Genomic DNA, 26,339 nt, shown 5'->3' on the forward strand with positions numbered 1-26,339 from the left:
GTATTATGTTGCAGAAAGCTTTTTACATCCTTGATTTTCCATATAACCCTAGGTGAATTAAATGGGCTGTGAGTAGCCAAGGTAATACAGCAAAGTCCCTCTGGGTTATCCTTAGGTGAACAATGCAGGCTGTTGCCTAGAACACATCAGTTCCAGACAACTTTCCTACATCTGACCTTGACGCCCACACTACCAAGTAGGAGTGGTTAAGAGCAGGTGCACTGGTGGCAGAGAATACTCTGATAGCACCTAATGCTCTGATAGCAAAGGAGAAGACAGGCACCTTGTAAATGCCTCCTAAGGGAATAGCAATAATAATAATAATAATAATAATAATAATAATAATAAAAGCTCACAGTTTGTGCAGGGTTTTCAGGTCTCTTTAATAGCCACTGTGGGTATCACTATGTTTTAGCCTATTGTAATAATAATTGATGTTTTAAATGAAGCCTTTATTAAGAGATGTTTAATACTTAATATACTGTGTATTAAGAATGCCAACAAGAAAATATTAATTGTATTTTATAGTTTTCCATTAAAATAAAATTTTGGCAGGGCATCTGGGTGGCTTAGTTGGTTAAGCGTCCAGCTCTTGATTTCAGCTCAGGTAATGATCTCACAGTTCATGAGATCAAGCCCCGTGTCCGGTTCTGCACTGACAGTGAGGGACCTGCTTGAGATTCTTTCTCTCAAAATAAAATAAAAAATAAAATAAAATAAAATGAAATAAAATAAAATAAAATAAAATAAAATTTGGCATTTAAAGGGTTAGCTGAGGCCTTTCTCACTCTTATTTGTGTATAGGATGCCCAAGAGTTAGTGTTTCTTAGAGAAATTGCTGAGAGAGAGCTGTGATGTGTGGCTGGTATAGAAAACCTGGTGCTAGATGAAGGGAATGTCAAGGAAGCTTCATATTGTCAGTTCAAGTTTATATTTCTACCACATTTTGAAACATTCCAAGTCTTTATTGCTTTCTGGGATCATAGAAAGGTTAGTAAATAGTCAGGGTTTTTTAAGATTAAAAAAACTCTATCATGGGGTGCCTGGGTGGCTCAGTCAGTTAAGCATGTGACTCTTGATATTGGCTCAGGTCATGATCTCACAGTTTGTGGGATCAAGCCTCACATAGGGCTCTGTGTTGACAGTGTGGAGCCTTCTTGGAGTTCTCTCTCTCTATCTCTCACTGCTCCTCTCCCACTTGTGCTCTCTCTTAAAATAAATAAACATTAAAAATTTTAAAAAAACCTATCCCAGACTGTCCTTTGATCCTCACGATTACATTAATTTTATCAGCTTTGGAGTAGCAAATATTCATCTCTTTTATTCTGAGATATAGTGTTCTTTCCATTTAATATCTTTAATTGAAATGGTAATCTGAAATAGAAATGATTAAAAATCAAATATGCAAGTTCCATTATATTTCTTTTACCACTTAAAAGAAATGAATATTTTAATTATACTTTGAGAATTGCCAGGGAACAAAATCAGACTATGGTACATTGGAAGTAAAAATGCTCATTATTGAATTGCAGTAGCCCTGTTGACATTCAGGAAGGACAAACCTTGAAACCTTCTAAGATCCAAAATTCCTCACTTGAGTAATGTTTTTGTCTTATAAGTAAAAGTCTAAAATCTGGACAATGGCTTAAAATCAAAGTAATGACCTGGAATGTTGTTGACTCTGTGGAAGTGTGTTCAGGAGTGATAATCTTTGTTAGGATGAGAAACCTTTTTTTTTTTAATTGATCAAAGACTTAAATCTCTGATTATTTTATCAACAATTGGTTCAGTGACTGGGTTCACAGGGAACAATTGGTTCAGGGGTCTATCAGGGATAGGGGAATATAAAAGTATCTTATTGGTAAAAAGTGCTTGTGTTTTTTTGTGTTTTGACTGAAAATTTTCTACAACAGTTCTGTTAAGAAAACTTCTTTAAAGGGTTGAACTGGGGTAAAAATAGGGGAATACCATAAAGAGAAATTCTCACTGAGAGAAACAAGATGTATAATGTGACAATTTTTAAGAAAAGTCTTATATATATATATAGTTTGATGTCCCAGAATGGAGAGTAGCAAATACTGTAACTTAAAAATCAACTTATTGTTGATTTTTCCTTTGTACTTGGTTCTGTCTTTCTGAATTTTCTTGTGTTTGGGGGTAACTTTTTTTGTTAAATTTATGCTCCAAGATGGATGTTGGCAATAATACTGCCTTGCATTTTTTTCATGCTACAGTTTTTACAGAGCTTTCCCAAGTGCTGTCTTATTTAATAAAACATGACACAACTATACTGGAGGAAGGCCAGCATACTATTACTGTTTTTTGTTTTGTTTTGTTTTGTTTTGCTTGTTTACAAATGAGAGAACAGGTAAAAGGGGTTCAGTAACTTGTTCAAGGCCCTAGAACTAGTGTCAGGACCAAACTCTTTCTTCTTTGTAATCCATTATCTTTTAATTGCAGCACTTTGTTGATGTGGGAATTGATTGAAGAAGACATTTTCATCAGAGGTTTTAAGTGAGCTTGGAACTTAAAAATTTTACTTGTAGACATGTTGCATACTGTTAGAAAAGGGAGCTTAAAAAGAGGTAATAGCTGGAAATTTTTAAATGTTGTACTGTTTTAAATGTTCTACTGTGAGCAAAATAATCTCAGAGTTAGAATTCTTTCTCCACTAGACTTGGGTTTGTGGGTCCTACATTTATTGTGACAGACTGGTACTTGGTAGAAGAGTAATTGTGGAAAATATTTTATTGACAAAGTTTAGGATCTATCAGAAACACAGACTTAATTTTTAATTAGAGATAATGTGATGCCTTTTAATGCTGGACTAAAAAGATAATCCTTATATCTATTCGATAAATTTTGTTGTATCTGTTGTACCTAGCTATACTTAAGGACTGTTTGGTTTGTGATTGTCAAATATATATATAATATATATTTGGGCTTATATAACAATCAACTATGCATGCCTACAGTGACAATTATACCAGGTGCCTGTGATCTCTTTGGTGAAAAAGACTTAAAGTTAGTTAGATAAAGGGGTGCCTGGGTGGCTCAGTTGGTTAAGTGTCTGACTTCAGTTCAGGTCATGATCTCACAATTTGTGGGTTCAAGCCCTGAATGGGGCTCTGTGCTGTCAGCTCAGAGCCTGGAGCCTGCTTCGGATTCTGTGTCTCCCTCTCTCTCTGCCCCTCCCCCCACTCAAAAAAAAATAAACATTAAAAAAAGTCAAAAAATAAATAAAATTAGTTAGATATATATGTAACAGGGTAACTTATCAAGAATTTACTGTAGCAAGATAGGAAAATACAACACTAATGTTTGTGCTTCATCATTGAAAGAAGCATACATTCTGTTCTTGGGAATGGGAGACTCTCTACTCCATTGCTAAAGATGGAATCCTCCTTATTCCCAAGGAAGGTAAACATTCTTTGTGGTCTTAGATTCCATGGTACAAGCTTTTAGGACTATCCTATGTCTAAAGTCTTTGAGAGAAAAACTGAACCCCATTATTATTAAAAGGTTGGGAAAGAAATGCTGGTTGTCTTTAGAAGATTGCCTGATTTCTCCCAGAGAAAAAAAGAAATCTCCAGGGAGAGGAAATCAGAGACAGTTCATTTTTATGGATAGTTGAAGCTGGTACTCTAGTTGAAGCAGTGCCTTGGAGGTTCTGAAGTGAATGTGGTAATATGGGTACTAGGGAGGACTGAACATACGTTGTGAAGGTCCCCATGGTTAACTTGGTATGGAGGCTGGGGAAGGTGGCATGGACGGTAAGCACTGGATGCCACCAAAGGAGCTAAGTCAGCAAGGCACAAGGGTATAAACAATGAGCATCTCCTGCAGGGGTCACCATGGGCCACTGACTAAAGGCCTTGACTATGTTTTTCTTCATTGCATCACCTTTGGGGTCTGATACAAATCAAAGGGTGAAAGAAGAGTCCTTAAACGTGTGTGATACTAGATTTCTTACTGATATGAATGAATGTTGGCCTGGGAATCTAAGCTGGTTTGAATTTGAGAAACAAAAATATGTGACATTTCTTGATCTGAGTGTAGTGGAGCAATTCATAGCTTATGTGCATATATGAATGTGTACGTACACACATGTATACATTCATGTATATGTGCTTCTCTTTCATACCTCCTGGCCTTTATGCATCCGTCTTGAAAATGTCCTCATCTTTGTCTAACCACCTGGAAAATGCTTACTCATTATTAAGAATTCATGTCAAATATCACCTCTCCTTTTTGAATAAGCAGAGAGTAGGGAGTCTAAAAATAATTCTTGGCTTCCTAATTTGCAATATAGAGATAATGCTTGCCTTGCTTAAATCACAGACTGTGAGAGTTGAATGAAATGACTTTTATTAAGGAGACAGAAGATATTTAAGGGAGGGAGAGCCACAGTTGCAAAAGCCTTGAGCAGGGGACTCTGGTATACACGGAAGCAGGATCCCTAAGGAGAACTGTCTTGATGGAGCTGAGATTTATTTTTAATTTTTTGGTGCATGTGATAGGGAGGAGAATAGCCATAAAACATTTACTCAGTGCGAGCTGGGTTTAGGGGAAGATCTTCAATCAGGAGGAGGACTTTTAAACATAATGAGGTGGTTATTGAGAAGCAGCTTTTTAATAGGTGAGGGAGGTATTTCGAGTTGATTTTAACTTGGGAGTGGTACACAAAATTAATTTTATTGAAGAATGAAGAGGCTGCACAGACAGGAAAATCAACATGGATACAAGTAAATTGTAAGGGTCAAAACATGAGTCTTAAGACTGAAAATATAATGGGCTGTTTTGGAAATAGAGAGTTTTTAATTTTAGGAGGTGACCTACCTCTTCAGTTTGCAGGTAGAGTGTGATTTCAGTATGTGATGGTTGAATGAAGGGTAGATGTACTAGACTGTGAACCCTCTGAGGGAAAGGATTATTCTAGATTGTTCAATATCTTTACAGTGCCTTCAACCTCATAGCTTTCAAAGATTTGCTGAAGAAATGAGTGAAGTAGCTTGTCAAACATTACTAAGATTTTATAACTGTGGTTCAATTGCACTGTAAAGAAAAACCGTAGTTCAATTGCACTGTAAAGTTGTCCTTCTTTAGGACAACTTCTTTTTAAGTAACATTTTTTTTTTTCATTTCAGAGACCAACAGGCTCTCTTGCCCCTGAGAGCTGTTCTTGATGTTCTACCATTAAGTGGTCTTCTAATGAAATGATGAACCAGATTGTCAAGAAACTTTTGTACAGAATCTCATTGCTGATGTCCTCCAATGTGAAGGATCCGGCATGAGCCTGAATCTTCTGTTTTTGTTTTTTAATAAGAATGTACAAATCTATTTTATTTTATAGATATATAATTTATATTGTAAAAGTTATCATTTTCATCAAAAATTCTTGATTTCCATGAAATGTTCAGTGGATGTAACTTCCTGGGCCTTCTGTATTTTAAGTATGTCTCTAACAAAATTATTATAATAGGAAGGAAGAAAAGCAGCTCACATTTATTGAAGTCCTGCTATATTCTCTATACATGTTATTTAATCCTTTCAGCAACTTTTTAGAGTATGTGATGCTATTTTTTAAAATCATTGAAAAATTTTTTTATTTATTTTGAGGTGGTGGGAGAGTATGAGTGGGGGGAGGGGCAGAGAAAGAGAGGGAGAGAAAGAATCCCAAACAGGCTCCCTGCTCAGCAAGGAGCCCAAGCTTGATCTCACGAACACGAGATCACGACCTGAGCCGATATTAAGAGTTGGACACTTAACCGATCGAGCCACCCAGGAGCTCCATGTGACACTATTTTTATTTTACAGACCTAGACTCTGAGATTTAGAGAGGTGAAATAAAATAGCCAAGGTAATACAGACTCAGTGAGCGATAGAGCTGGAATTTGAGCCCAAGTCTTTCTGGACACAACAGAAAATATCCTACCACATTGTGCTGCAAGGCAGAACTATTTCCGGGTGAGCTCTATTTTTAACTATGCCCCAAATTTGACCACCTTTCACTACTTCCGTCACTATGACCCTGGTCCAAGTCTCCATATTTTGCGTCTATTAGTCTAACATCTCCTGTTTTTCCTCCTTCCATCTTTGACTCCTACAGTTTATTTGTAGTAGTCAAAGTAATCCTTTTATTTTTATTTATTTTTTAATTGAAATATAAGTGACATACAGTATTATTAGTTTCAAGTGCTCAACATAGTGACTCGACCTTTGTATACATACATTGAAATTATGATTGCCTCGTACACCTGTTAAGCATCCAACTCTTGATTTTAGCTCAGGTCATGATCTTGCAGTTGTGAGATTGAGCCCTTTGTTGGGCTCTGCTCTGAGTGAGGAGCCTGCTTAAGATCTCTCTCTCTCTCTCTCTCTCTCTCTCTCTGCCCCTTACCCCACTCACTTGTTGTCTCTCTAAAATAAAATAAAATAATTATATTTTAATATATTATACTATTATAAAAAGGCAAATGATTGCTTCAATAAGTCTAGTTACCATTCATCACCAAAGTTAATTCAATATTATTGACTGTATTCCCCATGCTGTACATTACATCTCCATGACTTGTTTATTTTCTAAGTGGAAGTTTGTATTCTTGGTCTCATACACTCATTTTAAACCCCCATATTCCTCCCCTCTGGCAACCACCAATATGTTCTTTGTATCTATTAAATCTGGGTTTTGTTTTGTTTATTTTATTTTTTGGATTCCACATAGAGTGTAAGTGAAATCATGTGGTATTTGCTTTTCTCTTTCTGACTTATTTCACTTAGCATAATAATCTCAAGGTCCATACATACTGCTGCAAACAGCAAGATTTCATTCCTTTTTATAGCTGAGTACTGTTTTATCATACACACACACACACACACACACACGCACACACACACACACACATGCGCATCTTCTTTATCCATTCATCCATCAGTGGATTCCTTGGTTGCTTCCATGTCCTGGCTATTGTAAATAATGCTGCAATGATCACAGGGGTACATTTCTCTTTTTAAATTAGCATTTTTGTTTTCTTTGGGTAGATAGGCAGAAGTGGAATTGCTGGATCATGTGGTAGTTCTATTTTTAATGTTTTGAAGAACCTCCATATTGTTTTCTATAGTGACTGCACCAGTTTACATTCCCACCAACAGTGCTCAAGGGTTCCCTTTTCTCTATATCCTTGCTAATACTTGTTTTTACTTGTCTTTTTTGCTAATTGCCATTCTGACAAGTGTGAGGTGATATCTCATTGTGGTTTTGATTTGCATTTCTATGTTGAATAGTGATGTTGAACATCTTTTCATGTGTCTGCCATCTGTATGTCTTTTTTTGAAAAATGTCTATTGAGATCCTCTGCCCATTTTAAAAATCAGATTCACTGTTTTTTTTTATTACTGAGCTGTATGAATTCTGTATATTTGAATATTAAACCCTTATTGGATGTATGATTTGCAAATGTATTCTCCATACAGTAGTTTGCCTTTTCATTTTGTTGATTTGTTGGTTTTAGTTTGATGTTGGCCCATTTGTTTATTTTTGCTTTGTTTCTCTTGTCTTTAGAGTCAGATCCAAGAAAAACATTTCTAAGTCCAGTGTTAAAGAGCATATCGCCTATGTTTCCTTCTAGGATTTTTATGGTTTCAGGTCTTACATTTGAGTCTGATGTATTTTGAGTTAACTTTTGTGTATGGTGTAAGAGAGTGGTCTGGTTTCATTCTTTTGCAGGTAGCTGTCCAGCTTTCCCAACACCATTTATTGAAGAGACTGTCCTTACCCCATTGCATATTCTTGCCTCCTGTTTGTAAATTAATTGACCATATATGTGTAGGTTTATTTATAATCTATTCTGTTCCATTGATATTTGTGTCTGTTTTTATGCCAATACCATACTGTTTTTATTACAGTAGTTTTGAAATATAGTTTGAAATCTGAGATTATGATGCTACCAGCTTTGCTTTTTTCTCAAGATTTCTTTGGCTATTCAGGGTCTTTTGTGGTTCCATACAAAGTTCAGAATTATTTGTTCTAGTTCTGTGAAAAATGCCATTGGAATTTTGATAGGGATTGCATTGTCTCTGTAGATTGCTTTGGGTAGTATGGACCCAAATTTTAATTCTTCCAATCCATAAGCACATAATACCTTTTCACTTATTTGCATCTTCTTCAATTTCTTTCATCAATGTTTTATTGTTTTCAATATAGTTTTTCACCTCCTAAATTTATTCCAAGGTATTTTATTCTTTTTGATGCAATTGTAAATGGGATTTTCTTGATTTCTTTCTGTGATATTTTGTTATTAGTATACGGAAACACAATAGAGTTTGTGTATTAATTTTGTATCCTGCAAGTTTACTGAATTTGTTTTTTAGTTCTAAAAGTTTTTTGGTGAAGTCTGTAGGGCTTAAACATTTTTTTTTACTTATTTTAATTTTTTATTATTTATTTATTTTTAATTTACATCCAAGTTAGTTAGCATATAATGCAATAGTGATTTCAGGAGTAGAGTCCAGTGATTCATGCTGAACATATAACACCCAGTGCTCATCCCAACAAGTGTCCTCCTTAATGTCTCTTGCTCATTTAGCCCATCCCATCTCCCACAACCCCTCCAGCAACCCTCAGTTTGTTCTCTATATTTAAGAGTCTCATGTTTTTTTTCCCTCCCTGTTTTTATATTATTTTTGCTTCCCTTCCCTTATGTTCATCTGTTTTGTATCTTAAATTCCACATATGAGTGAAGTCATATGATATTTGTCTTTCTCTGACTAATTTTGCTTAGCATAATACACTTTAGTTGTTTTGAAGGGGCACATGCACCCCAATGTTTATAGGATTATATATATATATATATATATATATATATATATATATATGGTATCATGTCATCTGCTAATAGTGACAGTTTTATCTTTTCCTTTCCAATTTGGATGTCTTTTTTTCTTTTCTTGCCTAATTGCTGTGGCTAGGACTTCCAATACTGTGTTGAATAAAAGTGGGGAGAATAAGGATTCTTTTATTGTTCCTGATCTTAGAGGAAAAGCTTTCAGCTTTTTACTGTTGAGTATGGTATTAGCTGTGGGTATGTCACACGCGGCCTATATTATGATGAGGTCTGTTCCCTCTTGAATGTAAGTGAGATCAGTAGCTCACCATTTCACATAGAAAAAAGCCAGAATCCTTACAGTGGCCTCTCTTTCTCCCTCTAACCTAATCTTTGATTTTTTCCCTTTGTTCCTTTCTTTCTAGCATGCCAGACACATATCTCTCATATCTCTCATATCTGCTAATTCACTCACCCCTTCAAGTCATTGCTCAAATCTCATTTTTTTTCATTGAGCCCTATACTAATCCACTATTTAAAACTGCACTCCTGTGGGACTTAAAATACAATAATCTAGGATTTTCAAGCTCTTGATAAAACTCTTTAAGACTCTAAAATTCTCTGCTTCTATATTAAATGATAACAATTTTTTTATATTGAAGTACAAAATTATAATATATCTAAAATACTACAAACAATCTTACATGGAATGGGGAAGACTCACCTAGTGTTTCTCAAACATTGACTGTATCTCGTTGTAAGAAATATATTTTACATTTTGAACCACTGCATGTTTATAAAACAAACAGAAATTTTATGAAATAATTAACATTTCCACATGTGATATGCTCAGATATTTTCCATGGAATTCTATTCCTTTTTACTATAAAAACTATATTAGTCATGATCTACAAAATTGATTTCATGATCTATTTATTGGTCACATCCCATATTTTAAAAAAATATTGGTCTATTGTATCTCAGATCTCATTGACTCAGGAGATAGGATATGAATCTTGTATGTTAACTTCATGAAAATATAAACTGTGGGCAATGACAACTGAAATTACACTCTACTTTTGACTATTGACCTATGGCTATTAATGAATATTTACAGTATTCATGTTCAGGTTAACAAAAGTAATATAGATTTAGTTTCATAAATATATAATTAATTTAAAGTGCTGCTATTTTGTTAATGTTGTTTGCTAATGTTTGAAATCTTGTGTTAGAAATGCTGCTTTTCAGAGTGCCTGGGTGGCTCAGTTGGTTAAGCATCTGACTTCGGCTCACGTCATGATCTTGCTGTTCGTGGGTTTGAGCCCCACATTGAGGTCCGTGCTGACAGCAGAGCCTGCTTTGGATCCTCTCTCTGCCTCTCTCTCTGACCCTCTCTGGCTTGCATACTCTCTCTCCCTTTCTCAAAGATAAATAAACATTTAAAAAAATTTAAAAAAAAAAGAAAATTGGTTTTTATCCAGAGATTTCTATCTTTTCCTCTCTCACTTCCAAATCTCAATATTTTCATTTTTAATTGATTGGTGTTTATTTTTTTTACCTGTATTAATATTAAATACTAACAATGAGGAAAAATATTCAAGAATAGAAAATATAATTTATGCTTTCTCCATTCTTAAAGTATGACAATAATTAATATGTAAGCCTGCATAATATATCACACATTTGTTTTTTAGCATCTTAATTTCTGAGGACAGAAAACATTTAATAGATATTATAACTGTAATATTCTTTAATATAATATATTCTCTGAATTTGAAATTTCCTAATATGCTCTTTCTTAAAAGCAGGAAACCCATATTTCAAGCTGTCTTTCATCACTGTCCTCTTGAGGAGGGAACCTGGGGCAAGCTGAGGGCAAAGTACAGGCTAAAAGCATCATCCCCACCCCCCAAGGCAGGATATGTATGATGTTCCTCAGACACTCCTGGCTGCCCAAGAACAGGGGAAAGGAAAGAAAGCAAATGATTGACTGACAGAGATCACAGTCATGCACAACAGGAGTCTCCTTCAGTTCATGGATAACTTAGTAAATTGCAAGAAAAATGTAATCTTATCCATAGCCTAATCTCCAGAAACCTATAGACTCTGTTTCCTGGAGCCCTAATATCATCCTCATCAAGATGTAAGGGGGTTTAAGTGCTTGCCGTGGTGATGTGGGATGCAAAGGCAAATGAAAAATTAAACTCCCTTACTGCCTACAGCCCAGTGACAAGTCCTTGAAACAGGCAGAGTGACCTTCCTCTAGGAGCTCAGCTGCCTTGATGATGACACTTTGCTGGGGGCAAAAGGGGATCTTGGCTTAACATTATCCTGACCCCCACCAGGATCCTGTGAGTCTCCTTAAACACATAAAAATTCCTTTTCAGACCTCTTTCATCTTTAACCCCCAAGTATATGTTGGCAATTATACTCCAAGCATATGGCCCCTGATATACATCTGAAGGGTCTCATGACTGAGGTTTTACTAAGCAGTAATGAATGACGTTTTCCTAACAACAGTTAGCCCCTCAAGGTCCTGGAAACCTTGTTTCCAAAATTCTTTGAAGACTTATGCTGTTCCTAACCCCCTCCCAACCTGAAGGTATATAATCAGTCACTCTTAACAACACCAGTGCAGCTCTTTCTGCCCACAGGTCCTGTTCCCGTGCTTTAATACAATCACCTTTTTGCACCAAAGATGTCTTCAAGGATTCTTTCTTGGGTGTCAGCTCTGAACTCCCACCATCACCCCCAAGCCCCATCACTCTTATGTGCAGTGCTGTAGCCAGATTAAATTAGTAAACCAATTTCGTCTCGCCTTCCTGGCTTTGTGTCTTTGTGCCTTCTTGTTTCCTGCCTGCCTCCCTTTTTCTTCTTCTCTTTAATATGTTTAGTACCTGCTATGTGCCATGCATGGTAGTGGGGAGTATATAAGACATAGTCCTTGCATTCACTGGACTTAAACTGGATACTAACATTCCCAGTTATGGAAGTAAAAACAAGAAGCCTTAGATTGCTTAGAAAGCCAGTGGTGAGATTAGATTCTGTGTATCTTGATTTACTTCTAGCATTCAGGGATTAGTAGAATTTGGGGAGTGGCAGAGGCATCGGAAGACATTAGTTTAGTCCTCACATTTTAATGATGTAGAAACTGAGTCTTATAGATTAAATGGCCTGTTGAGGTCACAGCTGGAACTTAAATTGGTTTCTTGACCAGTGCTCATTTTATACCACCTCCTTTCTCTATTTATTGTGACATTGCCTGCCCAGATTTGATGTTGTCATATACTTTTATATCTGCTTTGTGCTGTTAAAGACCTTTTTTTTCACAATGCATACACTGAACTATAGGCTTTTACCATTATTGGTTTTGTTACTTGAAATTATAATTGGAACAATTAGAGATGCGTCAGTGGAAAGGCAATGAAAGAGGGCCATTAAGTGCTAATAAATGCCTCTCCTCATGGGATTGGAGATCTTTTCTTTTCTAAGTATTTGAGCTCTTTTCACTGGTGCTTTTAAGTGGCTAGAAATAACACTTGCCACACGCTTGTGTGAATACTCTAGATGCCAGGGGGTTCATTTCATTCTGTATTTGAATTGAGCACACTGTGGTTGGAATGTGTGTTGATTCTTTTGTTGGTTTAAGCTTTCATTCCTTGTTTTGTATTAACCTTTCTCATGAAAAGCAGTAGAACAGTGGTGAGGGTTCTTAGACAATGAAGCCTTTAGGTAGCTGATGACTTTCTAGGAAGTAGTTGAAAAAGTTAAAGTTACAGGTGTTTATTTTGATATAGTTTCCTTTTCATGTCACTCAAAACTTTAGATACACTATGAAAAACTAGATCTAGCTTGCCCTAAAGTCACATGCTTATGGCTAGCCAAAGATAATCACTACTTGTTGCTATGGAGATATATTCTGAAACAAATTTGTGTAATTAATTAATTAAATAAATATCAGCATAACTTACTACTATTTCTTCTAAAAATCCTAATGATGATGGTGATGATGATGATGGCAGCTGAAATTTTTGACCACATACTATGTGCCTAGTATGTACTTCAGTCTTCTTGTCTATAATTTCAGAATGCAAAATTATCTGAAAATTAAGTATTATTTTTGTAACTCATTTGGCAAAACTTATATTGACCTGAACCCATTTACTGGCAAACTTGACCTGATTGATGTGAGGCTATTCATGGTGTGCTTTTATTTCTATTACTATGAATATTCATTTGTTTTGCTACAGAAATAGTATGTTTGATCCCAGGTGCTGAGTCAGATTCCATTACACAGCTTAAGTTTCAGACCTCATTTTACCTTTCTTAAATCTGAAGAAAATTTGAGTTGCATGTCACAGTGCACCCAAAGATAAAGGACTGTATTATTCCTATTATTCTATCCCCAACCTACCTGCAATTTACAGATGAGGAAACTGAGCCAAAGAGTAGTGGATCCTGAATTCAAACCCAGGAATTTCAGTGCTAGAATCTGTGCTCTTAACCACCATGCTTTACTGAAAAGAAATGTTTAAAAGCTCTTCACAGATAGAAATATTACATATTTATCTAATAAAATTCTAGTAAAGGTAGAGAAATTCAGATTTTGAATAGAGTTAATATTTCTTTGTTCTGTTTCTCATGTTAAATACTATCTTAAACTCTCATGGCCATAATTTATTAGTAGATCCTGCCAGTCTTGATTATTTTATTTTCAGCCTAATGGTCTGTTTTCCTTTGGACTTCTTAAATTTTCAAAAGCTTCTGTGCTTGTTTATAAAGCATGCTAGTAGGTCTCAGGAGAAAGAGAAAACATTGCTGCTGAGGCAAATGTGCTTTGTGATGCTCTCCACTCTGAACAAACAGGGAGCCACCCCAATCATTTTAGCACAACAGGTAGTTTGGACTATAAATAAAGTGTCTTTTCATTCACACACTATCAGTTTACCGATTGTTGGTGGATGTGTAGTTTACATATTATTCTTCATATATACAACTGGGTGATATAGTTTAATTGCTGTACTCAGAGAGGTGTAGATAGAGAAAGTAATTCTCTAAGTTTACTCATCAATAAGCCTTCTTTAGTCAGCTGGATGTATTAAGTAGTAAGCAAGAATTTATTGGACTCTGTTATGTGTTTCCACTGGCTACCTTTAGTACATTTTAGGACTTGGAGCTATTAAACATATATTTCTGAACCTTTCATTGGGAATATCATTTCAAGGGTAACCTTTAAGATAAGAAATAGCTAAATATTTATAATATGTATGTTATAAATATATATGAATCTATTTATTAGATATTGTTAGATATCTATCTATTAGATATTAAGTGCCTTTCCTTCTTCCTTTTTCCTTTGATCTTTAAAATTTCCAGTCAATGGTACAGGATCACAGAAAAAAGAATCAACTAAATAGACAAAAAAAAAAAAAAAAGAATCAACTAAATAGACAAAAAAAAAATCTTTTTCAGGTAAAAAAAATAAAAGAATAGATCACATACATGATACCTATATCTTTAATTATAAATGTTTGCATATTTATTTTTTAATTCTTAAAATTTGTCTTCCCAAGAAATTCACAGTTTTAATTCCTATAATGATGACTTTATTTGTGTCAAGTGTTGTGCCAAACACTGGCCTTTTAGAAATGAGGTCCTTGTCCTAGGATAGCTTCTCTAGGGGAGGGGATGTGATGGGGGTTCATAGTACCTTGGAATAAAGAGGGTGAAACATTTAAATATATTTACATTTCACGAAATGCTTTCTTGAAGGCACTGTAGTGTATAAGTACAAAAGGTCTAAGGTTTCTGTCTTTAGAGTGAGATGGGTAAAGAAAGGTGATGTCTTGGGGAAGGGCTTCTGTGGTAGAAGACTCAAGATAAAGGCCTGAAATTAGTGTGAAGTCACTTGGGAACCTGATGTTCTTGGAATAAAAGGTATGCCTGGGTAAATAATAGATGAAGCTTCTAGAGTATTAAGGGAGATTTAGATCCAAGGATCTAGTTAAATCCCTCTTTGATAATTAGAAAATCAGATTCCCATTCTTTTTATTTTTTATTAAAAAATTTTTTTTTAATGTTTTTTATTTTTGAGAAAGAGAGAGCAAGCAGGGGAGGGGCAGAGAGAGAGGGAGACACAGGATCCAAAGCAGGCTCCAGTTTCTGAGCTGTCAGCACAGGGCCCTGTGGGGGCTTGAACTCACCAACCATGACATTATGACCTAAGCTGAAGTTGGATGCTTAACTGAACTGAAGTTGGAGGCTATGGCTTTCCATTATTTTTTAGTGGAAAAACTGACTCTTTTGGCTTTAAGTTAAATACCTAATTTTTCCCCCAACATCTTAGGAAGAGTGAAAACAGATGAGCATAGAATTGACTATAGAAGTTTCCGTCTACTCTTATCCATACTCTTTTCTTCCAGGCCCCTGCAAGGAACTGCTAATAAACAATCAGGACCAAGGACAGTAATTGGGTCATATTTCTCCAAGTCCAGTCTTGGGGCAGGGTCAATTGAAGTGGCTACCTACACTAGTCCTGCCCCTTGTCATTGGATAAGTGTTCTCTTGTCCTAGCTTCTTCTCATGAGGTGTGGTCATCTACACTTGGGCCTTTCCTACCCACTATAGTGTCAACGTACAAAGGCCTGAGATTCATATATGAGCTTCATGGAAAAGGGGCGAAGGAGGCCTTTTAGCCTTTTTTGGTACTAGGCCTTAAGCCTGCCTCATAACTAGGCCAGATGAGGGTTCCATACAGTCCAACCCATGTTTCCAGGATTCAGAGGAGAATATGTAGGGGTTTGAGGCAAAAGCTCTCTGACCTTTTCTTTCCTCCACATATCTCTCTTAGAAACCCTGCAGGAAAGGATGACTGACAGGATGAATGTTTAGCATTCTGGGTTCTCTTATTCCTCTGATCCATAGCACATATTCTCAGTGGGGGTGAGATTGCTTCCAAGGGGCAAAAGTTGATTCTTGGGGGACAAAAGTAATCTTACTCTTCTCATGTATAAAGCACATATGTACATGCAGAACATTTACTGATATACAGTGTGTCTGTTTGTATTAAATTTAATGGGGGAAAATTTAGTGGAGAAAAATGTATAGTAAGACTCTTTAGGAGGGTAGTAAAAGAAAGAAGGTTGAGAAACACTATTCTAAAATGTAGTCTCTCTGTCTCTCTCTTTTTCTTACTCATTTTGTTAGGCAGTATGTACCAGTCTGGGTTAGTGACTCATAATGCCATCACTGTATTAGACAGTCTTCTTTTGCTCTGCTATCCTTAGTCCATAGCTTTTATCTTCAAGGTTGCCCTGTGGCTTAAGATGGTTTCTGTAGCTCTGCTATTATGTATAATTGACAAGGAGAAGAAAGCAGAGGGAAGGACAGAAGGTATACATTAGCTAAATCAGACCTTTTTAAAGGAACTATTTGTTAACTTATGTTTTACTGATTAAACTTAGTTATGTGGATACCCCATTTGCAAGGGAGGCTGGGAAATACAGATTTATTTATTTACCTTAAAGTTGGTCCCATTGCCATTCTCAACAAAATTGGGATTCTGTTAATAAGAAATAAGGTATAAATAGATACTGGGCAGGCAACTAGCAGCCTCTTTGGTTGTCCCTTTTGTCATCCGTTTGTGTGGCAATAGATCCATCCATGTGATGTGGAGCAGAGCAAGAGCCTTTTGCCTCTCCTTCATGCTGGGACTCACTAATCTGATGCTTTAATTTTTGAGCAAGCTGGCTTTGTGAAAAAGCAAATAAAATGGATTAAATATGAAGGCATTAAGTTATTGAGAGTTTCCCGTTGGAGATAACGCATGGTATTTGTGAACTAAAAACTGGCTTCTTCATTCAGTTTATAGATCTTGGACTCAGAAATTTTGCATTTTGGATGTTGCAGTGGAAACCATTCATTATTGATTAATTAGATTTAATGAAAAACTTGCTTAGAAATTTTGAGTTTGGTGAATGAAAGGTAAATTTGAATTAAAATTCCATAAATGCTAGTAAAAAAAATAAAAACAGTGTTTCCCGCATATGGATTTGTAACTATGTTTTTCAAACAAAATGATGGTGGTATTTATTGAATACCTCAAATTATATAGTGACTAATAACAGAAAAATGTGATCTTTTACAAATCTGTAAATGCTAATATTCATACTGTGCTAAGAATTTAGGGAAAAAAAAAGACAACTTCTTTGGAAAATTTCCAATTAAATCTGTAGATTTTGGCAAAATTATTTCCTTCAACAGTTAAAGTGGCATTGTAATGGTTGGCAAAGCTCCGGGATTAGGCATAGAAGCACACAGGGATTTTAACAGCACCATTGTGTTTAGCATGTGGAATACATGACCTCAGTTCTTCTTGGGGCAGGAGGTGGGCAGTATTTGGCAGGGACCTGTCGTTTTTCTCTCACTGTGTCTTTCTCTATCTGTCCTTTCCCTCTTCGCCTCTCTTTCCTTCTTTTCCCTCTAATTGACTTTGAGTTTTATCATTTTAAAGGACTTCAAGATAGTAATCCTTCAGGAATTATTTTGGAACACATAAAATTATATTTTGAAGATAAGTTTTTTGGAAGAGGCATGCCTGTTTTTAAGAAATAATTAAAAAAAATTTTTTTAAATGTTTATTCACTTTTGAGAGATGGTGAGCGGGGGAGGGGCAGAGGGAGAAGGAAACACAGGATCTGAAGCAGGCTTTGAGCTGTCAGCACAGAGCCTGACATGGGGCTCGACCTCATGAGCTATGAGATCATGACCTGAGCCAAAGTCGGACGCTTAACTGACTGAGCCACCTAGGCACCCCTTAAGGAAGAAGTTTTAAAAGTGTATTGGCTCTGGGAGTTTTTTTAAAAAATTGTTTCCTTCAAATTCTATTCTGTGTCTTTAGGTAGTCAGTAATATTGGCCCATCTGGTATTTTCTATTTTTTACTTGGGGAGATACTGTTGGATCTTTAAAAAATTTTTTTTTAAATGTTTATTTTTGAGAAAGAGAAAGAGAGAGAGAGAGAGAGAGAGAGGGAGAGAGAGAGAGAGAGAGAGAGAGAGAGAGAGAGAGAGAGAGAAAACACGAGTGAGGGAGGGGCAGAGGGAGAGGGAGACACAGAATCTAAAGCAGGCTCCAGGCTCCAAGCTGTCGGCACAAAGCCCGACTCAGGGCTCAAACTTATGAACCATGATATCATGACCTGAGCTGAAGTCAGACACTTAGCCAACCCAGCCACCCAGGTGCCCCAGTATTGTTGGACCTTAAATGTTCATAATAAAAATGTTAACTTAAATGACCTCAATAAATTATAAATTGAGAGTTTTCTTATCTGTTCTTTCTGTACATGTAAAATGCCACTTAGCTATCTGCTGGTTGTGGAATCAGATAGGACAGTGTTTTCCCTCCATGATATGAATATATGGGGCTATTGGAAATCTTCCTTAATGGGTAGGTAGAAAGTATTAGAAATATTTAATGCTTGGGCACTGAAGGAGGCATTGGGAAGAACACAGGCGTGAGGGAGCAGACGTGTAAATAGACCAGTGTAACATGTGTATGTTAAGAGCTTAGATAGAGGTATGCGTGGGAGATTTCAAGGAGGGCTTCTAAGGGAAAATGATATGGAGGTGAGTGTTGAAGATCAAGTAGAAGTTGGCTAGAGGGAAAAGTGGGAGATGGGCATCCCAGGAGGCGAATATGGAGTGTGCCGATGCACTGAGCCCGAGATTGCAGGTGCATATGGAGACTTCCACAAAAGAACATGACTTTTTATCTGCTTTGTTGATGGTTTGAATTTCATGTTAAAGACAATGGAGAATGATTGAATGATTTAGAGTTGGAAATGATGTGATGGGACATGTCATTGTTGATTGGTTTAGATTGGGTTAGAGTATGCTCAATTTGGGTGCAGGGAAATTAATTGGGAGATTATTGTAGTAGCGTATATGAGCATTGGTGGTACCTGAAGTGGTTATTGAAATAGAGAAGAGAGCTTTTTTGAATTTAAGAGATATTAAGACGGTAGAATCAGCAGGACTTGGTGACCAATTAAGAGCATGAAGACAGAGGAAAATGAAGGATGGATGCTTTCCATGTACTTCGCTTGGCTAACATATGTGGATACTGATGATTTGGAATATGATTGGGAATGAAGGAGGAAAAGCATGTTGGGTAGACGATAATGAGTTGTAGAGCTTGAGTATGAGACATCTAGGTGGAGGTAACTAAGAGGCTAGTGTGACTTTAGGGATACCTTTGATTTATAGTATTTGGCTTGCCTCTCTGTAGACCCCTTCTTAATCTGTCAGTTCTGTTTCTTTCAGTGTCCATTAAATATTGGTATTTTCCTTAGTCCATATTCATCACTCTTCTCCATTCCATTCCTATTTGTGTTTTCTCTTGGGTTTAACTACCTGCCCCATGGATTTCTGTCAGATTATTATCTCTAGACAGGATTTTTATTCTGAGGTCCAGTTGCTCAGTCTAACTGAGTAGTTGTCTCCATTTTGATATTCTCCAGACATCTGTGGATCATCAGTATGTACAAATATATTCCCTTATCTTCTTCCCCATTCCTTTACAGTGTAGTGTAGTCTAATGGTCACATTAGCACAGAACTAGATTCTCTAGGTTGGAGTTCTAGATCTGTCACTTAGTAGCTTTGTGACCCTGAGAAAATTATGTGACCTTTCTCTGTCTCAGCTTCCTCATCTGTGAAGTGAGAATAACAATAGCATCTACCTGAGGATCAAATGAGAATGGTGCTTGGCACATGATAAATACTATATAAATAACAGCTATAATTGGACCTTACTGTATTTCCTGTTCTGGTTAATGGCACCACTATTCAGCCAGCTAACCGAACCAGAACTGTGAGATTTATTCTAACTCCTCCATCTCACGTCATTCCACATCAAAATGATCGTTATGTCCTGCCAATTGTCCGTTCTCTCTGTTGTCTTCTGTCTCTTGCCATTACTGCTCTGAGCTTAACTTTTATTATCTTCATCCTCAGTGACCTGGAAAAGCTAGTGACTGGTCTCCCTGTCTTTTTCTTTTTTTCAACATTGTCTGTATAGTCCCCCAGGGATTTTTCTGAAATGCCAATCTGATCAGTTAAAACTCTTTAGTGCCTTAGAAGAAGAAAAAAAAATATATACAAGTGGAGGCCTCTGAGGTCTGGTCCTGCCTTCTTCTTCAGACTCTTTTCTACCTCATTGTGATCTCTCTTTAATATTTACAGTTCCTTGATATTCTGTGTTACTTCACTCTTCCATGTCTCTGTACATCCCCTGTGAGTGCCTCCTACCTTGTGCCTCTCTGAAATCGTTTCCTCCAAGCAGAATAGATTATTGCCTGATCTATGTCAATATCTCACCTTGTGTGGAGCTTAATTAATCATATACCTGTCGTGTTTGTTGTATCATTTGCATGCTATTCTCTTCTAAGACTAAACTTATTTATCTTTGAATGAATCAGCTATATGAATTAACTTCTTGGAGAGTATAAGTTATGCCTCGTGTCTTCAGTCTGGGCAGATGTTAAACGTATTTATTAAGCAAATCATCTGGTTAATGATCATTTCAACATCTATCTTTTTTTTTAATGTTTATTTATTTTCGAGACAGAGAGAGACAGAGCATGAATGGGGGAGGGGCAGAGAGAGAGGGAGACACAGAATCAGAAGCAGGCTCCAGGCTCTGAGCCATCAGCCCAGAGCCCGACGCGGGGCTTGAACTCATGAACCGTGAGATCGTGACCTGAGCTGAAGTCGGACGCTCAACCGACTGAGCCACCCAGGCGCCCCTCAACATCTATCTTAAAGAAAAACTTCTCTATATTTACTTTTTGTTGCTAATGGGGAAACTTCTTTTAGCTTGGTTGATACAGCAAGTCTGCTCTCCTTTTTTTAGGCTTCCAAAGGTCAGTCATTTCGTAGTGGTCCAATAACAATATTTCTTGGTAAACTAAGTTTCTGGAAGAGCCAATAAGAAATATTATCAAGATGGTTCTTAGACCATAGAGTGGGAATTGTTCTCTACTTTTTGTGCAGAAGTCAGGAAACCATGAAAGAGCATCGATTTATTGTCTGAAGAGCAGCTATTAAGACCGTGCAGATTAATGCTTTATTAAGGTGGGTTGAGAGAGAAGGAAGGCATTTGAGTTGTAGCTGATATGTGGCATCGAGAGGGAAGTGCTCTTCCTGCCTTAAAATCTGTACAATCCAACCATAAGTACATAAATAAGACACTCAGTCAATAGAGTGGAGTTAGTTAAATGGTACTTAGTCTTCAGATTACTCTTTTTTTTATGTTTACTTACTTTTTGAGAGAGAGAACGGGGGAGGGGCAGAGAGAGAGGGAGACATAGGACCTGAAGTAGGCTCTGTGATGACAGCAGGTGGTCCTGTGTGGGGCCTGAACTCACCAACCAGGAGACCATGACGGGAGCCCAAGTTGCAGACTTAATGACTGAGCTACCCAGGCACCCCTTCAGATTACTCTTCTTATTTTTTACCTTGAAGGTTCACGTTGGAGAAACATGGCGTGCAAATTTTATATTTTTATATACATGACCATAAATAGAAATTATAGTTTAAATCCACAGTAACTAAAAGCAAGTCATTTTTTTCTGCATTAATTTAGCTAAGTAATTTTCCCATAAGGTATACATACAGGAGAACCAACCTATTGCGTAGAAAATAGTAAAATTCAAGTGGATGGTTGCATGCAATGGCTAATGAATTATTCATAATTGTTTGTACCAGTGTCTTGACTCCCTGCTGGAGGCAGCTATAAGAAACTGAGCTTTCTGAACCAGTGCAGCTAGTCAACACCAAGGGTACAGTTCACGTGGGGTCTGTGGCTCTTCATCTTTAACTTCCATTCATGAATGTTAAAATATTATGTGTGGGGGCTTTTTATGTATTTATTTATTTGAGATGAGAGAATACGGCAACATCAGGGAAAACATGCTGTGGCTATATTATAGCAACAATAATGGTAATAGTACTACTTTTTTCTACAGTGGTTTGGTTTTTAAAAAGTTGCTATATTTGGGGTGCGGGGTGGCTCAGTCGGTTAAGCATCCGACTTCGGCTCAGGTCACAATCTCACGGTTGGGGAGTTTGAGCCCCGCGTCGGGCTCTGTGCTGACAGCTCACAGCCTGGAGCCTGCTTCGGATTCTGTGTCTCCCTTGCTCTCTGCCCCTCTCCCACTCATGCTCTGTTTCTCTCTGTCTCAAAAATAAACATAAAAAATTTTTAAAAAAGTTGTCATATGTTGCATTTCATTTGATCCATAGGGTTGTCTCAGTTTAGTAGCAAAAGAAGTTAAGGTTTAAAGAGAATTTTGTGCATTCATTGGCAGAACTGGGGCTCAAAGCCAGGCTCTCTGGGTTTCATTTGAGTGCTCACCCCTCAGCTTTTCACAGCAGCGGTGTGCTGGGCATATGGTCTTCATGCTGCTGGATCATCAGAATGACATGGATTTTCAGGATGCCAGATCAGTCACGTAGTCGTCAGAAGAGAGAAATTTCTCTCCAGTGCTTTGTTGCACTTAGATACTCTTGTGAGGTCCGGAGAGACTTCCAAATAACAGGATTTGGTTACCAAATCTTTTGATTTTTGGTGAGAATATATGTATCGGAGGTAGGATGGAAGGGGGCCAGTAAGTATGAGTTAGTAAGAAGGGAGGTTGGATACCTGAATCCATTTATTACTTAAAAAAACATTTTTTTTAACGTTTAATTATTTTTGAGACAGGGAGAGACAGAGCATGAACGGGTGAGGGTCAGAGACAGAGGGAGACACAGACTCTGAAGCAGGCTCCAGGCTCCGAGCTGTCAGCACAGAGCCCGACACGGGGCCCGAACTCACAAACTGCGAGATCATGACCTGAGCCGAAGTCGGATGCTTAACCGACTGAGCCACCCAGGCGCCCCTCCATTTATTACTTTTCATGCAAAGTTCTGTTTGTTTAATAAAAAAAGTAGAGAAAAATGTTAGATGTATCTGTGGGCTTACTTTTCAGTCAAACACATGGTAATTGTTATTTAAAATATTTGATACATTATATTTTGCTTTAATAATGTTTCAAAGGGATTGTTACTAAATCTACATTATAAATAGATGGCCATAAACATGAGTTGAAACAGATCTCAGCACGAAGGTATTAAGTAACTAAACTTCTTTCTTCCATTTTCCTTTTCCCCCTTCTTTACCTCTTTTTATTTTTTAAGAACATATTTTATTGATTCATTAAATGGCATTATTCAGACATTTAAGATGTGAATATTTGTCTTTGGCATCATCTGCCTATACATCCTAAAATCTCATTCAGAGTCCTAATAGCTCAAACAGATTCCCTCCCACTCTGTGCTATGGACTTTTGTTTTGTTTTCCCTTTATCCATATTGATTCTCAAGTTAACTTCTTTTTTCTAGGTTTTGGTTTTAGACACAGAGTAGATGCTGTCCTTGTTCTGGTTAAATTTTAAGTGATTATTGAAACCATAAAAACTAGAAAATATTCTAATATAGTTCCTGGAGAATATTAAAAGGGTATTTCATTGTACATATTTAGAGATTATTGGTCTCTCTTTTCTGAACTCCAGTGTAGTTAATCTGTTCCCTTCTTTAATGGTCTTCTACGTGCATGTCTTTATCTTCCCATTAGATTTCAAACTTCTGGTGTGAAACTAGTGTAGGGTGATGCCCACAGCATCTCCCCAGCACGTTTTAGTTTCTCAGTGATTTTTTTTTTAATGAATAAATAATATTATTCATTTCAGATTGCCATTTTCGGGATCAATACAAGTTTGTAATTTCACTATTATTTATTTTAGTCACGTATGGTATTCCAAATGAAACAGTCCTTGGAATCAAGGAGTAAAGCTTTAATTTAGTTAAGAGGCTGTTCAGTGTCATTTCCTCTGTTAGACTTTACATGAGCATTTGCAAAATAAATTATGTGTAGTAGGGGAAATTTTAATTTTATCTCTGCAACTCTCTATTCTAAAGGATCAGTAGAGCTAAAGTCTTGGGTTCTGTAGCATTCTCACTGGACTTTGCCATTTTTATAAGCTGTTGTTCCTTGAAATCCCACTGTGTTGAAGCTCTGTTCTGCCAGATTTTCTACAAAACTCATAGTATGACCTATGCTATTATCACCCACTGAATTGTTGAGTAATGTATCCTGACTTGAAGTCAGTGTTTCTCAAACCATGGTGGACATCAGAAACCCCTGGAGTTTGTTAAGAGTACAGATACTGCAGGGGCACCTGGGTGGCTCAGTTGGTTAAGCGTTAGACTCTTGGTTTTGGCTCAGGTCATGATCTCATGGTTCATGGGTTTGAGCCCTGTGTCTGGCTCTGTGCTGACAGCTATAAAACCTGCTTGGGATCCCGTCTCTCCCTTTTTCTCTCTGCCCTTCCCCTGCTTGCTCTCTCTCTCTCAACAAAATCGATAAACATTAAAAAAAAAAAGTGCAGATACTGCACATCTTCCCCTGGGCATTCTGAATCTGTAGATGTAGGATGAATCCTGGGCATCTGTGGATATATAACGCTTTCTGGTGGTCCTGGAACCATTTTTGAGAAACATTGCCATTGAGTCAGAAGTTTATTTTGAATGGAATTTTGTGACTTTTAAAATGATGAATCTTCCAGAAGTTGTGAGGCATTCTAAATGCATTTAGGGGTGCCTGGGTGGCTCAGTCGGTGTGTCCAACCTTGGCTCAGGTCATGATCTCCCAGTCTGTGGGCTTGAGCCCTGCGTCTGGCTCTGTGCTGATGGCTCAGAGCCTGGAGCCTGTTTCAGATTCCATGTGTCCTGCTCTCTCTGCCCCTTCCCCGCTCCCACTTTGTCTTTCTCTCTCTCAAAAATAAATAAACATTAAAAAAACTAAATGCATTTAAAAGCTGTGTTATAGGTATATTAATGAATTTGACATTGCACAATCAGTACTGGTTTATGTGGCATTGCAGATGTAATTATAAAATACTTTCTTAGCTGCATTTTTTTATTGGCTAGTGTATATTAACATGCACTTAAAACACAATTATTATTTGTTAAAAAACTCCCATTTTAAATAAACTCTCACCTATCAGGGACGAGAACAAAAAACCTCAAGCTTCAGTGTTTTTTCTGCTGTTAATTTCTACATACACAATATGTATCTCTAGTTAATCCTGCATTTTATGTGTGACCTTTTATTGGAAAAAATTTCAGGATATTTACAAGGCATGGTCTAAAATGCCTTTCTTACCTCTAATAATGGTCAGTGTTTGATGGTGCTAATATTGATCTTTTTTAAAAATTTATTTGTTTTGAGAGAGAGACAAAGTGTGTACACGCCTGTGCAGGTGAGAGTGAGAGTGAGAGTGAATGAGGCACTGAGAGAAAGAGATAATCCCAAGCAGACTCCCAGCTGTTAGTGTAGAGCCCAAGGTGAGGGTCTATCTCATGAACTGTGAGGTCATTACCTGAGCTGAGATCAAGATCAGACACTTCTGTGACTGAGCCACCCAGGTGCCTCACTGAATTTTTTAATTACCAAAAGGAGTTTTCTGTATCACATGTTTTTATAAATACTGACTCTCTGAAAATGAATGTGAAATGAAAATACAAAGTAATTTAATGTAAACTTTTATTGATTACAGCTAAATGAATGAGTGACATATTCTAGTGAGGTCATTATGATAATACACCTGGATTAATATTCAATATAAGGGGCCTTCCCCCCTTGCTTTTTTTTACATTGCACATGATTCTTTTATAAAGTGGGCCTAGCATTCTTTGGACATGTGATGCACTGACAGGTTGGGAATTAGGGGAGTTACTGTGGAACTTGACTTATAAATTTGTAGGTAATCAGAATTATGTAAAATGCCTTAATTTATTATTTCTTTTCTTTCTTTCTTTCTTTCTTTCTTTCTTTCTTTCTTTCTCTCTCTCTCTCTCTCTTTTTTTTTTTTTTTTTTTTTTTAGGGACTTTCTCCCTCGAGGGTCGGGCATTGTAACCAGACGGCCTCTTGTGCTGCAGCTTGTTACTTCCAAAGCAGGTAATAAATAAGGATGTTTGCCACATGAGTGAGCACATTGCTGTAGTACCTGTTGCCTCCATTCCTGGGTGTTGGGTTGTAGCAACAGAAATGTTTTTGTGAACCCTCTGCTCTGGGTAGTGGCCTGCATTTCTCTCCAAATGCTCTCTTCTTCATTGTTCCTTTAATTCCTTTCATTACATCACAAGGAAAATCTATTTGTGTGTAGGCTTTTAAAACACCTACTATTTTTTATGCCAAGAAAATAATGTATATGTAATTATATATATACATATATAATTTTTATTTATATAATTTTATAATACAGTTTAACTACTAATACTTTACTGGTTTACTTTCTTCCACAAGTGTGTGTGTTTGGGAATTTTTTAAAGTAACAATTCAACATCCATCTAATATCTGTATTCATATGTACAAGTGTATGTGTATCTATATCTACGTCTAATGTGCTATGCTT

At 36.9% G+C, this 26,339-nt stretch overlaps 1 protein-coding gene across 16 annotated transcripts in view; it reads left to right on the forward strand.

The window, feature by feature from the left end:
- DNM3 (dynamin 3) overlaps positions 1-26,339 on the forward strand; it is a 569,293-nt gene that overhangs the window by 63,683 nt on the left and 479,271 nt on the right. For all 16 annotated transcript variants that reach the window (XM_045049388.1, XM_045049394.1, XM_045049389.1 and 13 more), the window contains exon 2: positions 25,809-25,882. In XM_045049388.1, coding sequence (XP_044905323.1) covers positions 25,809-25,882 — 74 coding nt within the window. The remainder of the gene's footprint in view (positions 1-25,808; positions 25,883-26,339) is intronic.

This window comes from Felis catus, chromosome F1, assembly GCF_018350175.1.
Source record: "Felis catus isolate Fca126 chromosome F1, F.catus_Fca126_mat1.0, whole genome shotgun sequence".
Lineage (NCBI taxonomy): Eukaryota > Metazoa > Chordata > Mammalia > Carnivora > Felidae > Felis > Felis catus.